The sequence below is a fragment of the Euleptes europaea genome, chromosome 3 (assembly GCF_029931775.1).
Source record: "Euleptes europaea isolate rEulEur1 chromosome 3, rEulEur1.hap1, whole genome shotgun sequence".
NCBI lineage: Eukaryota > Metazoa > Chordata > Lepidosauria > Squamata > Sphaerodactylidae > Euleptes > Euleptes europaea.
The window spans coordinates 7,301,247-7,325,458 of NC_079314.1; the positions used below are offsets into that span (position 1 = coordinate 7,301,247).

Here is a 24,212-nt window from a genome sequence, read left to right on the forward strand (position 1 = left end):
ATTCCTCTTGGGCGGAGAGCCTCTTTGAGCTGTTTCTGGTTCCAAAAAGAGAAGGGGGAAATACTGAATGTTGAAGCCTGGATATGTTTTGTGCTGGTGGGGAGGGGGCTGTTGAGAAGCGAGAGGCTCGCAGTGCTAGATTGTGTGCCAAGCAACTAAGTTTTGGATTGTGGCAGCCATCTGGCCCAGCCCTCTGTCTCTAAGAAAGGACGGCCTGATCACCAACAGACTTTCGCAGGCAAGGCAATATAGATTGGGACTGTCCCCCACTGCTCTTCCTCAGCATCTAGCAGTTGGAGGTGGAGGTCCCATTTTAAATCCCATGACTCATAGCCATGGATAGGCCTCTTTCATTCGTCTGGATCTGCCACCGGTGGCCCTGGGGTCAAATCCGGCACCTGGAGTGGCACGGTCTACTCTTCCTTGCTTGTTGCTGACCTTAAAGGCAAAGCTGGGACACAGGGTAGCAGCATCTGTACCACTGCAGTGGAGGAGGCGGAGGGAGCTCCGGTAGTGCTCTGCCTTTGCCGCTGGCCAACGGACAGAGCTGTTGACCAAATCCTTTTCCAAAAGCCATCCTTGAGAGCGTAAGATGAGCGGATCCAAACGGGCAGGCAGGGGGTGTGAACCACGGTCAGGGCTTCTCGGGCTTGGCCCAGCCCCACAGGTGTGATGGCCCACTTGGCCCTGAAGCCGGCTGGCGCATGGAGCTCCCTTCCATGCAAGAAGCTGGCTGTCCTAGCAGCAGAAAACAAGGCCCAGGTCAAGCATCAGCCTGCAGGGGGAACAGCGCACAGGCAGATGGTGGGGGAGACCCCAGCCGTTTCTCGGGATGTTGTGCAGTGTTCCTGAGTGTGGGTGTATGGAGGGGTGTGTGAGTGCGAAATTGGCCACCTGAGTCTGGCAGCCCAAAACTGTGAGAGGAAAGGGGGTACAGCCTGGCGATCTGCCCTTTCTCGGCCCCCTTTCGGACTGCTTGCCTTGACAGGCGTGAAGCGGGTCAACTTCCCTCGCCACACGGATCTGTGTTCGAGTGACTCTGTGATTATCTCTGCACCCCCGCATTTGGGGTTCAAAGGAGCCACGGGTAAAGGGCTTCACAAGCCCTGGTCAACAGCTAGTTTTACTTGAGGGCAACTTTGAGAAAAGAACTGCGGGCCACAGCCTCCACTTTCCTCCCTCCAAGCAGCCCCACCACAGTGGCTGGCACACCTTCCAAGCCTTTGTCTAACTTTGGGTGGGCAAGCAAAAAGTGTCTAGGGGGCGAGTGGTTTTGGTACAAGGGCTCCTTGTTGCCGATCCTGATTTGAGACTTGCTTTCCCCATTCCTATCCTGGCACACTTTGATTGCTACCAAATCACTAGGAATGAAATGCATCCCACAAATCCTAATTGGATCTGTGAGCAGATCTGGAAGAGCAGGGAAGGATAACTGAAGGGTGAGTTTATCCAGCTGGGAACAAAAATGAATGTATTTAAATTGTAATATACTGTAAAGTTTTCTTCATAGCGTTTTGTTGATTTCTGGATACCTTTTGATTACTATTAACCTTTGTATCAGGGCACGGTCGATGAACCACGAGTAAATATTTTGTTTGCCTCGGTTTTGACTGGGAAGCTTCATTGGATGCTGGCAGGAGCCATCAGAGGGTTGCTCATTCTGTGCAGAAATTAGAAATGACTGATTGTGGCCACGGGCAGCAGCTTTACAGGGCTAGACACAACCCTCTCGGCCCCTTCTGTCACTTGACCCCTGTTGATCTGGCAGCTGCAATATGACCTCTGGACACCCACAGTGGTGGTGCTGAAGAGCCAACAAAGGTAAGAGGGCGCTGTGCCCGAGGTCCCACTGTTGGGTCCTTGGCTGGAGATTCCTGACATCTTGTTGGTGGTGTGGCCCATCTTTCCTAGTGCAGACTCTGTTCTTGCACGGTGGTGCTGGAAAGTGCAGTCAAGTCACAGCCAGCTTATGGCAACCCTGTGGAGAGGTGGTTTACCACTGCCTGCCTCTGCATAACATCCCTGCTATTCCTTGGGGGTCTCCCATCCAATTACTAACCAGGGCTGACCCTGATTAGTTTCTGAGATCTGATGAGATCCAGCTAGCCAAGCTTAAGAGTACTTCCCTGCGGGAATATTTTGACTCCCAAGCCAAAAACTACTGTGCCTACCCCCCCACACACACTCTGATACAAATTGTGAGATTATTAATGTGTATCTGTCCACATGACACTTGATAGAGTAACACTTGCAGAAAAACATCACAGGCCTCAAACTCCCCAAGGAGAATTTTATAATGTAGCCCCCTCAATTTGGGGTTCATAGCTATCTCTGGCCTCTGCCTCGAAGGGAAGGCCGTCCGGCCAGAGACTGGAAGTGCATCTGCTAAGTGTGCCTAAATGATCTTTCTCGGCCAGAGGCTATCTGTGCAATTTGGGGGTTCGGCCGCTTAGTGGGTGAGCTCTCTAGTGTGTCTCTCAAAATCAAGGTGTGTATGTGGGGTGGGGGGAAGGGGGAGACTGTTGGGCACAGTATCTCCTCGACTCCTGCGCTACCTGTTGTTTAGGAGTGATCTCTGCGCATAGCTAGGAGTTGAGTACGTGTGAACCAGAATCCTACATATGGCTGCCTCCGTCAGGACACGCCCTCCCTGCAGAGCAGTTGAGAGCGACAGTCCCCGCATCCCCAGCCTCTGACGAATCCTGGCCGATAGAATCATCTTTAATTTTCCCAGCAATTCAGCGAGCGAAACCCCTCCAGGGGACGGTGGCTGCGGACGCCGGTTTTTGTGGTTCTGAGATGATCTCCCTTGGCACCCGCGCCTCACTCCTGACCTGTTCTGCTTCCCTCCTCCCCCTTTGCCACAATAGCTGGAGGACGAACTGGTGACCAGCCAAAAGGTTCAGATGCAAGCGATTTGGGAGCACAGGCTGCGGCCTGCCCTGCCTTGCCCGTGGCGCTTGGCTCCTGAGAACACGGCAGGGGTTCTGGGCGGAGGCGGCATCTCCTGTACGGGCAGGGCACGTTATTTGCAAACAATAACACTCTGCCCTGCTGCACCAGCTGTCAGGCCCAGTGGCTATGGAAGGGCGTGAGAGAGGCGGAGGAAGAAATCCTCAGTGGCCTGGGAATTGTCTTGCCTCCGCCTTAGAACATGGAGCACCGTAATGGGTGTCTTTTGTGCCCTTCCGACCTCAGCGTTCGCTATGAGATTAAAAAAACACACACATCTCCAGATCCCAAGGCCGACTCTGGCAGTCATTTTCTAGACCAGGGGTCCCCAACATGATGCCCATGGGCGCTGTGGTGTCCGTCGACACCTTTCCTGGCATCCACCAAATGCTTTTACCAAGTGGGTGGAGATTTGATTGGTTGTGCAGATTTTTGAAAACATTGCTTTGGCAGCCGCTGCCACCACAGCACAAGGATCTTCTTTATGTGACGTGAGAGTAAATTGTGGCAGCTATTTTGCGGCTGTTTCCACCTCCTGCAGCAGCCGCGTTGTAATTTCGGCCACCGTGCTGGGTCAGAATTCCACAGGTGCCCACCGGCTCAAAAAAGGTTGACATTCGAAGCGAGTGTCACAGTCCGCTGGAGGAGGCCCAGCCTTAAGGTCCCAGCGACATGATATAATAGATAGCCTTTGAGCCCTGACAGGCCTAGTTACCAGTCAGCTTTACAGGACAGCAGAGGGTGGGGCCCTGACTCTGCCCACTCCGTGTCCCGCTGTGATCTGCCACAAAGTCCTCTTGGTGCAGCCACGTCAATGGATCCAAGGGTGTAGGAATGGATGCTCTTCCAAGGGCTGGATTTGGCCTTGCGGTCTACAGCTGCTGATTCTTAATGTACGTTTGAGAACCGGTGTGGAGGAGTGGACAGAGTGGGGGAATGTAGTACCCTGGTTGCCCCATGAAGCTTACTGGGCGACCTTGGCCTCTCACAAACTCTCAGCCTGGCCTACCTCACAGGGTGGTTGTTGAGGGGAAATGGTGTAAGGGAGAACAATGTTCTAAGCCTCTTTGAGTCCCTCCACCCTTTGAGGGGAGAAAAGCGGGATATAAATAAATAAATGCAACTGTCTGTCTCCTCCTACTGAGCAACGTAGGCCCATCCTCACGCACTCGGATGTTTCCTTTCCAGTATATAAGGCAGAGTTCTCCTACAGTCCTCCAACTTGAGCGCCCATGCTCCCGGTCTGTCTCGATCATATTCCTAAGCATGTCGTGAAACTTCTCAAGTTCCTTGCTGACGGCAGCACCTTCCATGGCCCGCGACCAGGCCACAGCTGAGGTGGAAGCTGCTACGAGACTTGAAGCCGTGTCGCCTTCCAAGCAGGCGTGTACACCTGCGAGGGTCCTTTTTAATTTTTAAGGCAGGGGTGACAAAAAGCCAGCGTCTGCGATTTGTCTTCTTCCAGGCCACGGCTTCTGCACTGCTGGAAGACGACTCGGTAACGTTATCCTCCTGTTAAAGAACCTTCCAAGTCCATTACAGCCCATGAAAGGCAGAGGCGTCTGCCCGAGCAGCGGTTTCCGTTTCAGGAGGTGGCCCGGGGCCATTTATTAAATCATTAATCTCAGAGCCGGGTGATCAGCCTACCCCGTGGGCAGCAGGCCAGGTACACGTGGGTGCATGGAGAGCTTTGATAAGGCAGGTAGCTGGTGGGAAGAGTACGATTCCCCTCTCCCCAAGGTGTGCTTGGGTACAAACTAAGAACCATCTCCCTGGCAGTCTGACCACCTGAGTTAAAAATGCACCAGTACGTTCAACTGGATAGCTGAGAGCAAGTCCAGGGAATGTGTTGGCTGTCAACTTGTTTCAAATCCGCTTCATGGGGCCGTTGCTTACCTTTCAAGCCCTTTCCCTCTCCTGCTCTGAGCCCAAGTGGCAGATTCTCTCAGGCTAGTGACATTTATTTATTGAAAATATTTTTATGCCACCTTTACACCTGATCAGGGTCCACGAGGCGGCGAACATAAAAACATTTGAGCGATTAAAAATACAGTTTAAATTATAGAATGATCAATTGAAAACACATAAGGAAACAACACTAGGGCCAGTAACCATTATTGGGGGAACGTCAGACTAAACAAAAAAGTCTTCACCTGCTGGCAAAAGACATGGATAGAGGGAGGCTGACAAATCTCCCAGGGGAGGGAGTTCCAAAGTTTTGGTGCCATGACCGAGAAGGCCCTTTCTCAGGTTGCCACCTGTCTAGCTTCAGATGGTGGGGATAACTGAAGCAGGGCTACTGAAAATGACTGGACAGCATACGTATAGCATGCAGGTAGGCTTAATGTTAGGGTTGCCAACTCTGGCCTGAGAAACTCTTGGAGATTTTGGGGTGGTGACTGTGGATGGGGGGCATTTGGGGAGAGATTTCACCAAGAATCTATGATATACCTTACAATTTGCCCTCCAGACAGTCAAGATAGAGGCAGACAGACAAATCAACCTGGGGAGGAAGTTTCAAAATTTCGGTGCCTCAACTAAGAAGGTACCCATCCTGCTTCAGATAGCTTTATGGGCTGTCCCACCTCTTCAGGGTCCCGATCCCCCGAGTGACAGAATCATAGGGTTGGAAGGGACCACCACGGTCATCCAGCCCAACCCCCTGCACAATGCAGGAAATTCACAACTACCTCCCCCACACACCTCTAGTGACCCCCTACTCCATGCCCAGAAGATGGCCAAGATGCCCTCCCTCTCATGATCTGCAATGCACAGAATCAGCATTGCTGACAGATGTCCATCTAGCCTCTGTATAAAAACCTCCAGGGAAGAAGAGCTCACCACCTCCCGAGAAAGTCTGTTCCACTGAGGAACCGCTCTGTTAGAAAATTCTTCCTAATGTCTAGACCAGAGGTTCCCAAACTGTGCTTCAAGGAGCACTTGGTGCTCTGTGAAGAGATTGGAAAGAAAAATACTACTGTCATTTGACGGACACTCTTTTGATTTAATTTCAACCCGTTGGTTCTGGTCTGACCTTCTGGGGCAACAGAAAGCAACTCGGCACCCTCCTCTATATGACAGTCTTTCATCTTCTGGGCATGGAGTAGGGGTCACCGGGGGTGTGGGAGGTAGTTGTGAATTTCCTGCATTGTGCAGGGGGTTGGACTAGATGACCCTGGTGGGTAATGTTGAACAACACAAGGCCCAGATCCCTGAAGCACTCCACTGGTCACTCCTCTCCATGTGGATGAGGAACCATTAGCAAGAACTCTTTGGGTTCGATCTGTCAACCAGTTACAGGTCCACCTAAGAGTAATAGGATCTAAATCACATTTTCCCAATCTGTCAACAAGAATATTGTGTGGAACCATATCAAAAACCTTACTGAAATCAAGATAAACAACGTCTACAGCATTCCCCTGATCCAGCAAGGTAGTAACTTTCTCAAAAAAACATCCCACATGACATCTCTCTCCAGCCACCCTGCTGCTTTGCTTGGAGCAGGGGTGGGGAACCTCAGGCCCGGGGGCCGTATGCGGCCCCCGAGGACATTTTTTGTGGCCCTCAGGAGCTCCGGGCCCCTGCTGCAGAGGCGGGGCGCAGGGTGGCCCTCCCAGAGAGTGTTCCTGGCGCCATGGCTTACAGCGGTGCTGCGGCGCCCTTTTTTTTTTTTTTTTGGACCTCCTCTCGCCGACTGTCGGCTGTTGAGCAGCGAGAGGGAGGGGGAAAGAGGCTGGTGGATCCCGTCGGAAGAAAATGCATGCAGGAGCCGATTGGGCTTCAGGGGGACCCTTTTGTGGACTCTGGAGAGGAGAGGGCATGGAGACTGGGCCTGGTCACGCGGGGCTCTGTGCGCCGCCGTGTGTGTGTGTGGGGGGGGGCAGGGGAGGTTGGGGCCCGGTCGCGCGGGGCCAGCATGCACGGGTGTGTGTGTGGGGGGGGGGAAGGCTTTTCTCTCTTTTCTTCCTCTTTTTCTGTCACGCTTTCTCCTTTCTCTCCCTCTCTTTCTCCCTCTTTTTCTGTCTCTTTCTTTGTCTCCCTCCGTCCTTTTCTTTGAGATCTACACCTGGTACGGCCCCTGAATGATATCATAAATGTGCAAATGGCCCTTGGAAGGAAAAAGGTTCCCCACCCCTGGCTTGGAGGTTACTAGAGGGCCCGGCTCCACGGCCCTTCCACAACATTTCTAAGAGGGAACTTTTAAAAGGATTTTTGGAGTCTCTGGTAGTTGAAGTCGTTGGGCTTCACAGTCATTGGATTTGGGGGGGAAGATGAATAAGCTGGGGAATGTTTTGCCGGCCCTGGGGGATAGTTTGTTCTTTGCACAGATTCCTCCCATTGGGTTTATTTCATGGCCCACCTTGGGTCTGGGTTCTCTGGGAGAAAAGATCTATAATTGTTTTAAATCAACTGGCCTTAGCAAGTCCTGCTTAAGTCCCCTATCTGTGCTCTAGCAACCTGCCTGGCAGGGCTGTTGTGTAGAATACTGGGGAGGTGGTTCGGACATGGGAAATGCTCAGTGGCATTAAGGTTTTCTCTCAGCCGTGAGCCAGAGTTTACCTTCGGCCACCTTCACGGGGTGGTCCCTTTTTGCTCCTGGTAGCAGCCTGTGCCTTCAAGAGAGGCGCACGACAGGCAGCAATTCAACTGGCAAAGTTCCCACCCATCACCATACCCCACCCCAGGGATGCGGCCTTTTTTCGGCATGAGGCTGTTAAACACAAGATAACTTTTGCTAAAACGCAGGCAACAAAACAGAAAATTAAAATAATACTCAAAAGGGGGAATTTCCGCACCGCCACCCGAGAGGGCGAGGCACAAAATGAAAGGGGCGGGGACCTGCTCGAGGGGCGTGGCCTGAGTTCCCGGGGGCGTGGCTATTTTAATTGTAACGGGCGCGTGGCTTCAAAAAAGGGGCGGGGCTACCGGTTGCAAGGTGGTAACTGTGGCCCCGCCCTCTTCTCCAGCCTGGTCTATTTGTGTTGGGGGAAGGTTGGACTGTACCATTGTACGAGAGCGCGGGAGCCTCCTCATCCTCTTTCCTTTCAAACCCATCCAACCGCCGCTTCTTCCCGGGCGGCCCCGTGGCCCCACCCCCTCCTCTCCACTTGGTTCCTCCTTCTCCTTTCGGCCCTCCCCCTTCCCCTCCTCAACATGGCCCGCTCCAATTTTGACGCATTGCAGGTGAGAGGCGACCAATGGCGGCGGTACTCTCATCCTGCGCCTCTCTCCGCAGCCAATGGAGAGGCGTGAGACAAGTGTGCTCTCACGATTCCGTGCCCTTCCGCCGGGAGGCGGGGAAGAAAGTAGTTCCCCCTCTCGGGCTGAAGGCGCGGAAAGAGGCGGGGCCTCGCGTAGGGAGAGAGCGCTCGGCAGAGGCCAAAGGGGCTGGGCGAGGCTTCTCTTCTCCCTTCCCCGCCTCGGACCGAAGGGGGCGTGACCATGGGGCGGCCGTTGGCGGAGGGATCCGGCGCGCGCGGAGAGTGGCTGCGAGGCGGTTGAGTGGGGTCCGGCTGCGGCTTCTGCCTCCCTCGCCGACGCTGCCCGTTGAAGCCTCCGGACGCCTCAGTCGCTGCCCGACGACGACCCGTCGCCCGCCATGGTGAGGGGGCTGAGGGGGCCGGGGGCGGGCCTGGAGCGGGCGCGGGGCCGGCGGGCGCAGGCCGGGGGCGGTGCTGGGGGGAGCCGCCGCGGGGTGGGGGTCGCGCCAGCCCCCAGAGGGACCACGGGAGGGGGCCTCCGCTGAGCAGGGGGGAGGAGGGCCCCTTTCCAACGCGAGGGGAGGGTCCCGAGGCAGCCGGGGGGGGAGGGAGGGGGCGCCGTCGCCTCTGCGTCTTCCTTGCCCTCGAGGGGCTGAAATGGGCAGAGGGGGGTGCATGCGGGGGGGGCTGTGGGGCACCGCTGGTGGGGCGGTGGGAAGGCCTTATAGGGCAGGGGGGTGGGAGGCGGCGAGCGCGGGGGGCCGGGGCCTGCACGTGGGAGAGGCCCCTCCGCCGTGGGTGCCGGCGGCCTTGAATGGGGGAGAGGCCGGGGCGGCGGTTGGGTCCTTGGCCCGGGCCCTGTGGGCCGGGGGAGGCTGGGGTCGGGCCGGGTGGGCCGGAGGCGGGGCGAGGGGCGTGGGGGAGCCGCAGCCGGGGGGGGGGGTGTTGGCGAAGGCGGGGCTCGGTAAGTGGGGCTGTGGCCCGGTTTATCGGGGCGGGGGTGCAGGGGAGTGTGGGGGAGGCTTTTTGTTGTGCCCAGCTGCTGGTGTGCGGCGTTCCCGGTGCCCGTGCAGGTGGGCTGCAGCGACTGAGGACTGCTGCACCTGCTGGGCTGGAGAAATGATGCCGCCCTTGCTATCCCTAACCGCCCCCCCCCAGGCCCACACACCCCGCAGGCTCAAAGGTTGCCGGAGACTCCCTTTGTGGAGACCTGGCAGGGACCAAAGCCCTTCGTCTAGTTCCGCATTTAACCCTCTTGTCAGAGGGAGGTGGTAACAGGGGAAACGGGGGACGCCTTCGGCTGCAGAAACCGCCTGGAAGTCAAGAAACCCAGTGGGGTGGTGCACAGAGGAAAAGTAATTCTGGTCGCCTCAGGGTTTGGGGAGGTTGTTGAAGGTTTCTGGAGCAGCTGGGCAGTGTGACTCCAAGGTGGCTGGCTTTTGGAGAAGCAAGAAGTCCCAGCGGGCACGCTTCTGCATTGGTAATGTCAACGCTAGGCGGTTGGTCCTCTTTTGTCCAGGCCTGGATTTGAGCGCTACGCCTGGCTGCCTGGTCTATGGGAGCGAAGGGGAGGGCTGTGGGATGGAGAGCAGTTGTCTCCTGTGTGGAAGCCCCAGGGTCCTTCCAGCCTTGGCCTCCGCTGCAGCTTCCGGTACATGGATGAGGCGCCGGTTCCTACATTCCACTGCGGGAGCCTCCCTCCGCCCCGTGCAAAATGGGAAAACGTTTCCTCTCTGGGTCTGCATTTTTCTCTGTCGGTTTCTACATAATCCGAGCCAGTGGATTAATATTTGCTGGCTAGCTGCTCTCGCCATGCTAACCTACTTTCCAGAGCATCGTTTCCCCAGACCATTTAGAAAGGTCTTGAAGGGCATCTGTCTCTCATTCTGGCAGCTGTTACGGAAAAGACCTGATGCAGGTCTGGTAAAAGTAAAATCAGGGCTAAAAAGGGTTGGGGGTGCCTGGATTGTCTTTCAGAAGGGGCCTCTGCCTCATGTTGGCAGTGGGTTGTGTTGGGCAGTCCATTTCTGTTGCTTTTTTGTCATGCAGCCAGTGGGCCCCATCGGGATGGGATCTGACACCATCAGTCAGAATTTAAGCCCTTCCTTTAAAGGGCGCTTTCAGCCATGGTGAATATATGGTTGTCACTCTATTCCCTCTCTTCCTACATAATTGTCTGAGGTGGCAGGTGTTACCTGTCAAAGGTCCCTTTGACTTCAGCCAAAAAGGATTTTTCCAGAATGTCACGAGACGGGAGCTGGTGGGGCTGCAGGGGGCTTCCTTCACTCCCTCCTTCCAGGCTGCGCCATTCTGAATGCTGCAGCCTTGGCAGTCCCCAGGGCTGTCTGCATTTCCCAAGGAGCGGCTCTTCAGCGGTATCGGGTGTGCCGAATGCCTTCTGCTCTGGCTCTTGCTGTGCTGCAGTGTAGAGTGGCCAGGACTGCAGGGGAGGCTGAAGGCCAAGCCCTCCCTGGGTGGCAACTTTTCTCTCCAAAAGCACTGAAGTGGAATGTTAACACAAGCGCACTATGATGGGTGCTCGCTGCATTTCAAACTCTGCCTGGTCAATGCACGAGCGCGAACCAATGGCACAGGCAGCCCCAGTAAGGCCAAATGAGGGAGGATGCGACAGGTCTGTCCAGAAACCACTTGAAGTGGTGTGACTGCTGGGGTGAAGAGTGGGCCTCCCTCCCTTTGCAGTGCACTTTACGGAACTCCTTGATGCTGTTGGTGAAAACCAGTGAAAGACGTTGGGCTGTGGCACATATTTGCACACTTTTCCTGTCCCCAAGGGCTCATGCTGCCCCATTCTCACCCTCCCCACACACATTTTTTCACAGATTTAGTGGCTGGTTCACAGTTGCCCAGTAAAAAAGGGCTTGGGCCCTGGTCTTGTGTGTTAACCACTCTATCACAGTTTCTCTCTTCCATAATAGAATTAAATACTGGAACATGGAAACTGTACTGGAATTGTGGACTTCTGTAACCTAGCTATGTTTGGAGGGATCGTGGAACACAGAGCATCATTGCAAGTTGGCAGGTCCCTGCCCTGAGAATTCCTCAGATTTGGCACAAGGGAGGCAAAGGGACAAAGACTAGTTGGGGTCAGATTCCTGGAATCCCAGTTGAAATGAGTCAGCTGTGTGGTATTGCCACCTCTTTTCTAGATTTAAGAAAGAGAAGTAGTCTTGCTCTAAGGGCCACATGACACGCATTTCTAAGAACATTCCAAGGGAATGCAGGAATGGATGCCCAGAAGGAGTTGATCTTGCATTTTCCTCATCCTTCTGGGGTGTTGTGAAGCTATAATTCCTTACAGGCCTTAGATATCTTATCTCAGCAAAGGCTGAGGATTCTTTGGAGAGACTTGATGTCGTGGGTTTGCTCCTGGTCGGATTTACCTATGCTTGGGATTGGTAGAGGATTTCCCCTGGTTCACATTGGCTAGTGACCCGAAGGCCCCGTCACATGCGACTGGCTCTCCTACAGTATGTTTGTTGGCAGCATGCTGCTGCCGGGGCAGTGGAGGTGCTGCTCCGAGGCTCAGCCTCAGTGGTAGTGGCAGGAGCAGGGCTGAAGAGGTCCTGCTTGCTGCCTCTTGATCTTTGCCTGGAGTGTTAGAGGCCCTTTTTGTTCTGGGGCATCCAACCAAATGAGGTGGTTTCCTGCCTCATGAACAACCACTCAGGCATGCTCTTGTTTCCTTTTTGGTGCTCCTGCCTGGCAGTGTCTGAAGGCAGAGGGAAAGCAGTTGTTCTCAGATCTCCTCAGGTCTCAGGGTTGAGAAATGGCATGTCACCTTGTGGTGAAAAGTGACAAAGTGGGCTGCCCTGGAGTGGTGGGATTGAGTGGGAGCTGGACGTGTGTTTACAGATGGTGTGACCAGATTGGGCAGGTGGGCTCTCCAGCTGTAGTTTTGTTCTGATATTCTGGTGATGGATTCTTGTCGGTTGAAGCTCGTTCAAGCAACTGCAGCCATGACTAAGGCACAGCAAGGCATGTTCTGAAAGCCCTTTCTGCTCTTGAGAATATTGTGTTTCTTTACTTCATTTAGAAACCTGTCTTTCTCCCCAGTGGGGACTCTTAGGGGCTTACATTGGTCTCCTTTCTGCCATTTTATCCTCACAATAGCTCTGTGAGGTAGGTGTGTATGACTGGCCAGATGCCAGGCCCTTGCAAGTGTGAGGAGCAGGGCAGACCCACACAGTCTGTGAACCAGCCCAGCAGTCCTCCTGTTTTTGCCATCGCAAGCACTGGGAATGGGAGACTGGAAAACCCCTGGGAAGCCTGATCATCTACTGGACAGCCTTTGTCCTGGTGTTTTCCAAGATTCTGAGAAGAGCATGGGCTTGCATTTTCTGCCTCTCCGCCAGCATATCTGGACTGATAGTTGGTGTAACTTGCAGAGCCTGGTGGAAAGGGTCTTGAGGGTTGAACCAGGATGTGACTGTGACTCTGCTTTTGCATCTCTTCTAGGCTGACCAACTTACTGAAGAGCAAATTGCCGGTGAGTTCCCCAGTTGTCTCTGTGTGATGGTTTTGACTGAGGGTGGGCAGCAGGGGCAGCTCTTCTCCTGGATATCTGTCTTGACTTCCAGTGGGGTCACGTTCTAAAGAATGAGTAAAGGAGGGAAGGAGACAGCTTCTGATTGCCAGCATGAGAGTAAGGAAGGTCTTGCTAGGCAGACTTCCTTTCATTAATTTGAAACGGGTTGTTTCTCTGACTGCTGGCTTGAAAGTGGGGAGACAGAGCTGCAAAAACCCATTCCTAGGCATTCAGACCATTGGGATTGGAAAGTGTCAGCCTGGGGCACATAAAATCTGTTTACACTCTTCCATTGAAGGAATGTTTCAAGCCTCCCTGAGCAATAAAGTATTCAAGAGCTGGTAGAATTGCTAGTTTCCCTCTCTCCCTAGGATTCAGGATGGGTGAAAAATCTGCATAACTGTCAGCTCCAGTGGGTGGCAGGTATATGGTCTCTGCCTGACTTCTAACGCCCCCTGCTTCCCCTTAGAGTTCAAGGAGGCCTTCTCCCTCTTCGACAAGGATGGAGATGGCACCATCACCACTAAGGAGCTCGGCACTGTAATGCGATCTCTGGGGCAGAATCCAACCGAGGCGGAGTTGCAGGACATGATCAATGAGGTGGATGCGGATGGTGAGTGGCTCTGAGGGGTGGGGGGAGAAGACACAACCTTCTGATTCTGCACTGCAGGATTAATACAGCCAATGTGTGGATTTGAACAGCTGCTTGATGCGGAATAACTGCTTTGGGTTTGGGTTGTGTTGATTGAGGAGCAAGAGGTGATGGTTTATTAGAGTACTGAATCAGCTCCCCTGCACAGCCTCTTCCTTTGATAGGAAAGTGTGAGTTTATGCAATGTAGCCAGGCTAATGAATGTGGTGGGAATGGCAGAGGGGATTGGGACTTTACTCTGGAAAGCAAGAGGGGAGCTGGCAGTCTCTGTGGCAAGTGACACCCAGCCTCCTAAGGGCTTGCAAAGGGTCTCGCTTGACTTCCAAGGCACTCCAGGCTTTATTTGACCACCCTGTGCCATCTGAGGTGCCATGTACCCAAGCTAGCTTAAATTGTAGCAGTACATCAATTGGAGATCATCTGCGATGAGCGGAGCCTTAAATACGGTGTCCATGCTCAAAAGCATCCTTCCAGTTCTCTTGAGATGCCAAGTCAGCAAAATGCAAAGGGATTGGGTCTCTTCCTGTTGACATGATAAGCCTTAATGCTTTCATCAGCCAATGAGATCATGAAGATTAAACCCCTTTCAAATTGGCCAAGACTTGCTTTGTCCCAAGGATTGACCATCGCGGGACCTCCAGCCCAGGCATACCATCTGCTGGCTCCAACTCATTGATGCTGATAACTCTTTTCAGGAAATGGTACCATTGACTTCCCAGAGTTCTTGACCATGATGGCGAGGAAGATGAAGGACACGGACAGTGAGGAGGAAATCCGGGAGGCTTTCAGAGTGTTTGATAAGGTGAGGAAATGGAGGTCCGTTTGCTGTTTCAGATGCCCTTTTGAGGGCCACGGGGATGGAAGGTCTGAGCCTGGAGCAGCCAGAGTTGAGAAAGGTATAATTAACAAAAACCTGTGCTTAAACAGTATCGACTATCAAAAATATGTAAGCACGTGGGCTCATTCAATAACATCAACAACTTCCAGTATATTCAATTTTATATTTTTCTTAAACAGAATAAATCACAACAAATATTCTATTGCCTGACTATCTAACTTAACTATATGGTAACATCAAAATTGATACAGCTCAAAATTGTTACACACATTTGAAAGGATTGATAGAAATGTTCTAAGATAATAGAAACGAAATCTGCATGCAAGTGTAGAAAAAATGAAAGTCCCGGGCTGGAGAAAATTCAATGCAAATCAGCAGTTGCCCATGTGGTCAGGAAGGAAACCTCCTGGCCTGGAGATGACAAGGACGTGTGGTCGATCCCAGTTTACATGTTTCAAACTTTCTTCAGCTTGCCAGTTAACATTAATTTTTCCTTAGGAATAAGACTGCTCTTCCACGCTCTGAGTTAATTTAACTTAGCCGCTCTGTGTAGTCACACATTGTGCTGCTTGTCTGGCTGCTATTCTGTGCACTGTAAAATTAAACATCTTTCTAATATTTACTCAAATAAAAATTATTTTTACATAATTACATACTATGTAAGGCTCACTTACCACACTTTGCTGTGTCAATTGTTTTGCCGGGTGAAATCCTCCCGGCGTGTGGAGGACTACCCCGTAGATGTACTTTTTATCTTTTACAGCTGTGGATTGCATGCCTCCACGGCAGAGTACTGCTAAAGGTACATTGCACATTAAATATAACAAGATAGGTCGAATTCTGTGTTCAGGCCACTTGGAGTCAATGTTTTAAACAAAGATAAATTTCATTTCTTGTCTAATTAATATTTTCCTGATTGTCTTGAGATTGAAAAGGTTTAGGAAGATATTGACTTAATGATGTTAATAACAGAACACTCCCTTAAGGAAACAGAGGTAGTGAAAGGAGAGGCAGATAAACAAGGAGGAACTGAAAGATTCACTCACGGAAGATGCTTTTGCAACACAAGTTTCTAACGTAGAACAAGAATTAGAAAAATATTCTTCAAGTATTGAAACTTACAAAAATAGGAAATTTGTGAGGGACCAAGATGATTACTCACAAAATAGTGTACCATTGGGTAGGAAAAGGTACATGTAAACCCCAAAGGAATTATCCTAGAAGTGGTTCCCGTTCGCCTCATTCCTCCACGGAGCGAGGCTCGTCTAGCACCTCTAGCATGGGATCATATGTCTCCTCGTATTCCTTACGGTCGGGTCGCAGGGATTTTCAATATGCCCCTCGGCCACGCAGACGTCAGAAGCAACCAACATAGTCATAAATTTGTCTTCTCAAATATTTACTGAAAAATAATTAAGAATTTTAAATTTAGGATTGGGATTTGTTCCCAGCTCACACTATTCAAGATTTCAAACAAGAATTGATCTATACAATTTTTTTCGTATTATCAAACTCAAAGAATTATTTAAAGCCTCTAATTTAGTTTCTGAGCAGTTTCGCCCTAAATCTACATTTACCCCAAAGAATCCAAGCCATCACATATTGATCTTTCAGTCCCTAGTATTGAGAGATTTGGACAAACTGGAAAGATGTAAAGCTAAGACTAATCCAATTAATTCCAATTTCACACAGGAAGAAAAGGATATTTTGACTGAACTAATGTCAGATCAATCAATTATTTTTCGCCCCGCTGATAAAGGTGGAGGGCTGGTGGTTTTGAATTTAGAGCAGTATGAAAAGGAAAATTTAAAACAGCTTTCTAATACTTCATATTATAAAAAATTGAACTCAGATCCATCCTCATCGGTGATCAGTGTAATTAAAACAGTATTTGAAGCCTTCTCTTTAGACTACATAACAAAAAAGACAGCAGATTTTTTAATTTCTAAAAACTATCGTGTTCCTATTTTCTACACCTTACCAAAGGTGCACAAATCTCTCTCCAACCCTCCAGGTAGGCCAATAATAAGTGCAGTAGGAAGTATTTTAGAACCTGTTTCCCAATACATTGATTTCTTTCTACAAGAATTCTCAATGGACACTACATCATATATAAAAGACACAAAACACTTCATGGAGGTAGAAGGCACTAGCATTCCAGAGTCAGCAGTCTTTGTAACTTTAGATATAGCAGCTTTATACACTAACATTCCTCTAGAAGATGTCAGAATCATTATTGAGCAATTACTACATACACGTTCAATGCCAGAACCACCCACGCACTTTCTTTTAAGTCTGATTGACATCATTTTTGAAAAAACCTTTTTTAGGTACAAAGAGCAAATGTACCTTCAGGTGAAGGGTGTATCTATGGGTGCAGCCTGTGCCCCCTCGGTGGCAAATGTCTTTATGGTTCATTTTGAGAAACAAATTTTTTTCCCCTACTTCAGCAATTTTTACTGAGCATGTTTTATTTTACAGAAGATTTATTGACGATATTTACCTTATCCTAGATTCAGCAGACATCTATCAAAGCTTTCTAAGTTGGATTAACACACTCAACCCACATTTATCTTTTACAGGCAGTTACTATCCACATTCAGTCGCTTTTTTAGATGTAGAAGTCTACCGTACTAGTAGCAATACGGTAGCGGTAAGACCTTATAGAAAGGCTACAGACAAGCAAGCAGGTTTACATTTCCAGTCTCACCATCCCTTCCACTTAAGGAAGAACTTACCATTTAGTCACCTTCTCAGATTAAAACGGAATTCCTCCCTACCAGAAGATTTTAACAAAGCAGCAGATTCTTTAGCTGGAACTTTAACAGCGAGGGGGTTTCCACAATACCTCATACACCAAGCCACACAAAAAATAGCCGATATAGATTGAATAACTTTATTAATCCAACAACAAAAGAAAAGATCCACTCATTCCCGTTTAACAGCATCTCTTGAATATACACATTTAGCTTATGACATAAGTAAAATCATAGAACGCCATTGGCATGTCATTAATCATATTCCTAGTTGCTCTGAATTACCTCTCTTAGGCGTGAGGAAAACACATTCTCTTAGAGACTCTTTAGTGAAAACGGATCTATATAGCAAACCCACCAGAAACATGAGACCGGGACATTACCCCTGTGGATCTTGTTCAGTCTGTCCGTTTAGCCTTCCGATCAAACAAGTCTCATCCTCAACAGGTAATTTTACATATACTTGAAAACAATTTTAAATTGCAGCTCATATCACATGGTTTACGCATTGATTTGCGGATGCTCTAAAATGTACGTGGGGAGCACAATTAGACAAGTCAGGCTTTGGATCGGGGAACATCGCGCAAGGATTAGGGCAGGCACGAAAGACGCCCCGGTCGTAGATCACTTCCTTACTCATGGCCATTCTGACAGGGACTTACTTTTTTGTTTTATGGCAATATCGTCCTAAACCTTTTTAATCTCAGGACGTCAGGAAAATATTAATTAGACAAGAAATGAAATTTCTTTCTTTTTAAAACATTGACTCCGAAGTGGCCTGAACACAGAATTCGACCTATCTTGTTATACTTAATGTGCAATGTACCTTTAAGAGTACTTTGCCGTGGAGGCATGCAATCCACAGCTGTAAAAGATAAAAAGTACATCTACGGGGTAGTCCTCCACACGCCGGGAGGATTTCACCCGCCAGAACAATTGACACAGTAAAGTGTGGCAAGTGAGCCTTACGTAGTCAGTATGTAATTATGTAATAATAATTTTTGAGTAAATATTAGAAAGATGTTTAATTTTACAGCGCACAGAATAGCAGCCACAGAATAGCAGCCAGACAAGCAGCACAGTGTGTGACTACACAGAGCGGCTAAGTTAAATTGACTCAGAGCGTGGAAGAGCAGTCTTATTCCTAAGGAAAAATTAATGTTAACTGGCAAGCTGAAGAAAGTTTGAAACAAGTAAACTGGGATCGACCACACGTCCTTGCCATCTCCAGCCCAGGAGGTTTCCTTCCTGACCATATGGGCAACTGCTGATTCGCATTGAATTGTTTTCATTTTTTCTGCACTTGCATGCAGAACTTGTTTCTATTATCTTAGAACATTTGTATCAATCCTTTGAAACGTGTGTATCAATTTTGATGTGACCATATAGTTAAGTTAGATAGTCAGGCAATAGAATATTTGTTGTGATTTATTCTGTTTAAGAAAAATATGAAATTGAATATACTGGAAGTTGTTGTTGAATGAGCCGACATGCTTACATATTTTTGAGAGTTGAGAAAGGAGCAGACCTGGAGTTACTTGATGTCCCCCTCAGCCAGGGCTCCCCAGCCTTGCTGACCTTTGGGGAGAACAGACAGTGGACAGAATGGCTGCTGGGGGGAGCGGGAGACCCATCTCGGAGCATGAGGCGGTTCCAAGTGAAGCAGCCTTCTGTAATGGAGGCATCTGCTGCCAGATGGGTGTCCATGAGAGGCAGAAAGGTGATGCCCCCTGGGCATGTGAAGTGAAAGGATGCCAGGCTTGACTCTTTGTTTTTGGGGGAAGAAGCAAGCAGGCATCGCCAAGTGCACTGGTGGCCTGTTTAGGGATCACTGCCTTAAACAACCCCCTCTGCTTCCAGGACGGGAATGGCTACATTAGTGCAGCCGAGTTGCGCCATGTGATGACAAACCTAGGGGAGAAGCTGACGGACGAGGAGGTGGATGAAATGATACGGGAGGCAGATATTGACGGGGATGGGCAGGTCAACTATGAAGGTGAGTGCGTGGAGGTGAGAGGAGCTGGCTGCCTACTACAGCTGCATCTAAAGTCCTGAGGCCTTGCCGAAGGCCTGAGAAGCAAACCCTTGGGCCCTCTGTGGTGCTTCTTGAATCTCCTGTCTGCCAAACCTCGGGTTCCTTGATGCCCTGCAGGTGCTGTCATTGCTTTGAGAGAGGCATTTGAGTCCTGTGCTCTGTGGGCAGGAGACAGCCTGGGTGCCTGATTTCAGCTTTGGGCAATGTGGAAACATCCTCCTGAGCCAGCAAGTGGGGCTGAAGCCCGGAGTGAATCGGTGTAAAGGCTGTGACGTTGACCCAGCTGAAGCAATGCAATGCGCCCTGCGAGCTTTTGAGTTCTCCAGAACTCTGTATCAACTGGAAATTAAGATTTTTAATAAAAAAACTCCAGTCAGTGCAGGAGTGGCTAACATCAGGTTGCCCCCATGGTTGTCAGGAGAGCATTCTGTTCCAGGGGCAGACAGAGGGATTTGCCCTATGTTCAAACCCATCTTGCCGTCTGAAGAGTTCTGGGAACTTGAAAGCTTCTACAGTGATGTGTTCACCTTGGTTAGATTTTGCTGTGGATCGGTGCAGGTGTCTACATCCTTAACCATCTGGTTTGCTGGCCTGCCTCGGGTGTATTCGGTGGACCCAAATCCTGATACATCCTTCTGTTTTCTTTTATTTATTTTTTTAGAAGTGGGCATGGGCCTTGGCTCTTGTCATCCGTCAAGTGTCTTGGATGCTGTCCTTAAAACTGGGTGTTTTTTTTTAAAGGCGGGCCAAGTTTCAAAGCTTACAGGCCTGATCAATGTAGACACTGGTATTTTGTGGCTGTGTTCAAGAACGTTTGCCCACCTCCTGCCATGGGCCTTAATCAGAATGGCTGTTCAGCACACTCTTTTCCCCTCCCTCCTTTTTTGCTTCACCTACAGCCTTACTTTATTTAAGAACAATTTTGACTGTTTCTTTTCCGTAATGCTAGGCCTACAGGGGCTCTCAATAAAAAGAATGCCAAAACACACACACATCCCCAAACATTTCTGAGTGGGACAGAGCATAGTGACATCCCCTACACAGAAGCCTGATGGGCACTTTTAGGGAGATAAATATGTGCTGCCTCAGCATGGCAGGTGCCCAAAGTGATTCACGGAGGGATAATCCAATCAGAGCAACCCATGTGACAAGGCAGTCAAATACAGAAGCCAGCCAATCCAGCTTAAAAACTAAAAGCAAATTAAAACGACAGATGACTGTATAGTTTAAAACGTCGGATCAAGACATTTAAAGAGTAGGAATGATGATTCTATTTAGAAGGCCTTCTGGAATTTTTTTCCTGTCTTAAAATGACTCTAGAAGGCCTGTCATGAGTGATGCCAACTGGAGGGAAGGAGGTCCAGAGTTCAGGGATGATTGGTGAGAAGGCCTTTGGTTCCCTGGCTTGCATATCTCTGCCACTGTGGGATCCCTCAGCAGCATCTCCTCAGGCAGGCTTGCAGCACAGGAAGACATGTTCCAGTGGAGGGGGATCTGGAAGCCCAAGTGGCTGGACCCCAACTGGTGTCTTGTGCTTGCTGGAGTGACCTTCCGTTAACATTCAGAACTTTCCAGATTGCCTTCAAGGGAAGCCCCACATAGAGCATACTGCAATAGTCTAGCTGGATATTACAGGGGCATCTTTAGCCAGGCCTGCCTTATTAAAGGTTTTGGGAAATGTGTTTAGCTTGCTGTCTAACTTCAGGCATTTTCTTGGCCCTACAAAAAGATGTTGCCTTGCTGGGATTTGTTGCCATGGTCCCTGTCTGCTAGTTTTTAGGTGGGGGCTGAGTAGGCCTCACCGTGATTATTAGCGTGAATGAGTATCCTCTTCCAAAAAGAGACTGTGTTTTTGCTCGTCCTTCATTAGAACTCTTCTGTCTTAAGAGGATAACAAGTCTGTGTTAAGAATGGAAGTCACTTGGGGCATTGCTGGGGTGAATGGTGAGGGGTAGGAACAAAGGTCCACCAGGGCCTCCTGGTGGTGTGGAAGGGTGAGCCTCTGGATGGAACCCCCTGACTCATTGGCCCCCTTGGCCTGTGTCTCTTGCAGAGTTTGTGCAGATGATGACCGCAAAGTGAGGCCTGCAGAGCGGGCGGCTGGCAATGCCCATTCTCCTTCAATACTTTTTCTCCACCACACTCTCTACTTAAGTAACCTGGTTCTCTAAGCAAACAATCGGCTGTGGAATAAATCTGACCAAGCAATTAAAAAAAGAAAAGAAAAAATCTTCCCAAGCTGCATGATTGCACTCCTCTCTATCCCTCCCCTCCTCTTCTTGCTCTTCCTTCCTATTTTCCTTTCCTCCTCCTCCTCCCAGTGCAGCCCCTTAAAACCCCGGAGAACCCCCAACCTCGTGGATGTCTTTGTTTCCATCGGGTCTTCTGTTCTGCAGTCTGTGCTGGCCCTTCTCCCAGGGCGCCGATTCTTTCTCTTTCTTTCAAGAATCCACACGATGGGGTGGAGAAGAGCGCAAACCCTTCTTAATCGTGTTGCATGTGTCTGGCACTGTGGTCGTGCGCGTTGGCCTGGCGGTCACCATCAAAGGTCTTGCCCCGAGGAACAGCAAGGGGGTACGAGGAAGAAACTGGGGGGGTCTTAGTTTTCTTGGGAAGGGGGAGCCATCCAGAAACACTCGAAGTGTGTGGCTGAAGATGGATTCCAGAGAGCTCCATCAGCATGCTTTGGGGAAGAAGCTGAGGGGGGGGAGTTGGCAGTGTCTGATTGGCTCTTATAAAAAATAAAATCAAAAGTGCCCCCCTCCACCAACAAACCACCCGCAACTTCAACTTTTTTCTCTGCTCTTGAACCCTGTATAAATTGTAAATGTCCTCCTAGTTTCCTAAGCATTTGTGTCCGGACATGGGAGCTGCTATGTAAATACCTGATGCCGCAGGCCCGTGCAGGGCGCCCGCGTGTGGAGATGGCAGATGCTTTTGGTTGGCAGCTGGGGCGGGGGGAAGGGGGGGTGAGGCATTGGGACAGCGCAATAAAACAGCGACGCCGCTGCTGAGCGAATGCAGGCTGCACCAGGACTCCCTCTCCCCCAGCCCATCCTTCCTCGTGCGATGCTTTTTTTTTTTTTGTCTTGGCTCTCTCGATTAATGCTTGTCCCGCCGCAGCTTGGCTTGGACTGTCTGTGCTCTAGATGTCGCTTTCCCTTCGCTTGCGCGCGCCCCCTTTCCTTGCGGCAAACGGCATGAGCTGCAAATCGGCTTCTCTTTTTTCACATTTATTTTTTAATCAACGACAACAAAAACACAAGTTTTGGAGGGGAAACTGAAACCAGCAGTGGCATTTCCCTGAAACCAGGTGAATGAAGAGTGCTTTGCGTGCAGTCCGTGGATGGATTGGACCACGCCTCCTTTATTTTCCGGTCTGCTGCACCATTGGCGTGAGCTGGAGGGGTCTTGCCTGAGAGCTTGGAAAGGGGGTGTGGGGAAGGTTGGAACGAGGGTGTCCTTGAAAGCAGGTGGTGTTGTGTTCAGTTCAAGCTGTGAAAATAAAATTATATCAATGTTTTCCAATAAAATGCAGTGACTACCTGAAACGGCTGGTGTGACTTGCAACTTGGCGGCCCCTGTACTGCGCTTCCTCACTGGCTGGCTTCTTTTATACCGTGGGTGCATTGTGCCCCCCCCCGCTCTGTCCTGGGGGGAGAGCACCACATGAAGCTCCTTTGGGAAGCAACTGTGTGGCAGCTTTGCCCCCGAGGTTTTCTGCCATGCTTTTAGCTGATGGACGTAATCTCCTTTGAGTCTTGTGTGTGTGTAATCCTTTGACCACCCGACATGGGGGCAACTTCTCTGACTCTCACCTCATACAGCCCCACGGGGAGGACAAGGGGTGGGGTGGCCAAGTAAAAGGTGTAGCATGAACAGCACTCCCTTTTCAGAATGCCCTGGCCATTCATAAACAGTCATGTGCATGTGTGCGCACACCCTGGTTGGTTCTCAGGTTTCTGTAGCAAGAGGTCCCTTGGAAAGGAGTCCACACAAATGTAACTCACACCGTACCCTGAGAGCTCTTCTGCCATGACTCTGGGAGACAGACGCAGTTTCTCACCCTGAGTTTATGGTGATGGTGGAGTTGCACGTGCCAAAAGAGCTGGTGAGTGTCTGGGGCAGATGTGAGCAAGAGAGACCTCCCAGGAGAGGCCTGGTCTGCTAAATTAGCACTTCTTCCACCTTAAGGGCTGCTCAGCCTGAGGCATTCAGAATCAAGACACATGCAGCCTAGTTTTCGGATATTGGGTCCTGTGCAGACTAGCGTCAATTAACAAAATAGGGCCGGAGTGTTTGCAGATGCTGCAGTAAAAGGCCAGTTTTGCTGCAAGTGGAAAATCTGTGACAGAACGGCTGCTCTGGGGATCCTGCAGAGCTATTTACTCTATTTTGATATTTACATCCTGTGTTTCTTCCCCAGCGAAGGACCCAGAGCACAGCCCCTTCTCCATTTTACCATCACAGCCCTGCGAGGTGAGTGAGAATGAGGGGCCCCAGTTCAAGTTTCCATGCCCGAGTGGGGATTCGGATTGGGCTCTGCCCACTCCTAGTCTGGCCTCTACATCACACTGGCTCTGCTAGCAAGCCTCTAGTGTCAGGGGAAGGCTATCTGTGCCAAATGAAATCACCACCACTAGCAATTTGGAGCTGTGGGATGCAATCTGCTATTGCTCTCTTTGAATTGCCGGAAGGTACTCCCCATCTGGCCTTAGGTTTGTAATGTGTGCAGTCTTGCAAACCAGACTTCCCCTCCATTCCCAGGGTAACTCCCAGAACTGTAGGTGTTTGGTTACAGCTGACCAGCTCCCAACATGCTTGCCAGAAAGGAAGTTCCTTCCTTGCCTTTTCCCTTTGTCAGATGTTTTGAGTGGACTAGCAGGAGAGGCAGCTGTGGCCCTGATGAAGGAGTAGCTGAGATTCTGGGGTCCCAATGCATGCCTTGTGCTAATCTCTGCTCCCAGAAGGTGGTCACGGGCAGCATGTACTAGCATATTGCAGAAAGAGTGAGAGGACTGACATCTGGTTTTACTGCCTACCTTGCCAAGGAGCTTGTTCCCAGAATAGGAGGTTGCTGTTCGTTAAAGCTCAAGAATCAAATTCAGGTTGCAGCTCTCAAATCTCCATTTTTATATAGCCCAAGTGGCAGAGGAAGCACCTCTTAGGTGCTTTCTTGCTCTCCCCCCCCCCCCGCTCATGATCAGGGCTCCAGGTGTGCTGCAAAGAAAT

General features: G+C 50.3%; 1 protein-coding gene across 1 annotated transcript; it reads left to right on the forward strand.

Moving 5' to 3' along the window:
- Nucleotides 1-8,464: 8,464 nt before the first annotated feature.
- Nucleotides 8,465-21,580, forward strand: CALM3 (calmodulin 3). Its single transcript, XM_056846152.1, has 6 exons — nucleotides 8,465-8,554; nucleotides 12,630-12,660; nucleotides 13,169-13,312; nucleotides 14,047-14,153; nucleotides 18,806-18,941; nucleotides 21,034-21,580. Exons 1-6 carry the CDS (start codon nucleotides 8,552-8,554, stop codon nucleotides 21,060-21,062), a joined length of 450 nt encoding a protein of 149 aa, XP_056702130.1. The 5' UTR covers nucleotides 8,465-8,551; the 3' UTR covers nucleotides 21,063-21,580.
- The last annotated feature ends 2,632 nt before the right edge of the window (nucleotides 21,581-24,212 follow it).

Bases quoted from the DNA above. Each gene is read 5' to 3' on its own strand.
- CALM3 (XM_056846152.1), top strand. The intron at 12,661-13,168 runs GTGAGTTCCCCA...GCTTCCCCTTAG, and splicing joins TACTGAAGAGCAAATTGCCG to AGTTCAAGGAGGCCTTCTCC. The intron at 18,942-21,033 runs GTGAGTGCGTGG...TGTCTCTTGCAG, and splicing joins TGGGCAGGTCAACTATGAAG to AGTTTGTGCAGATGATGACC.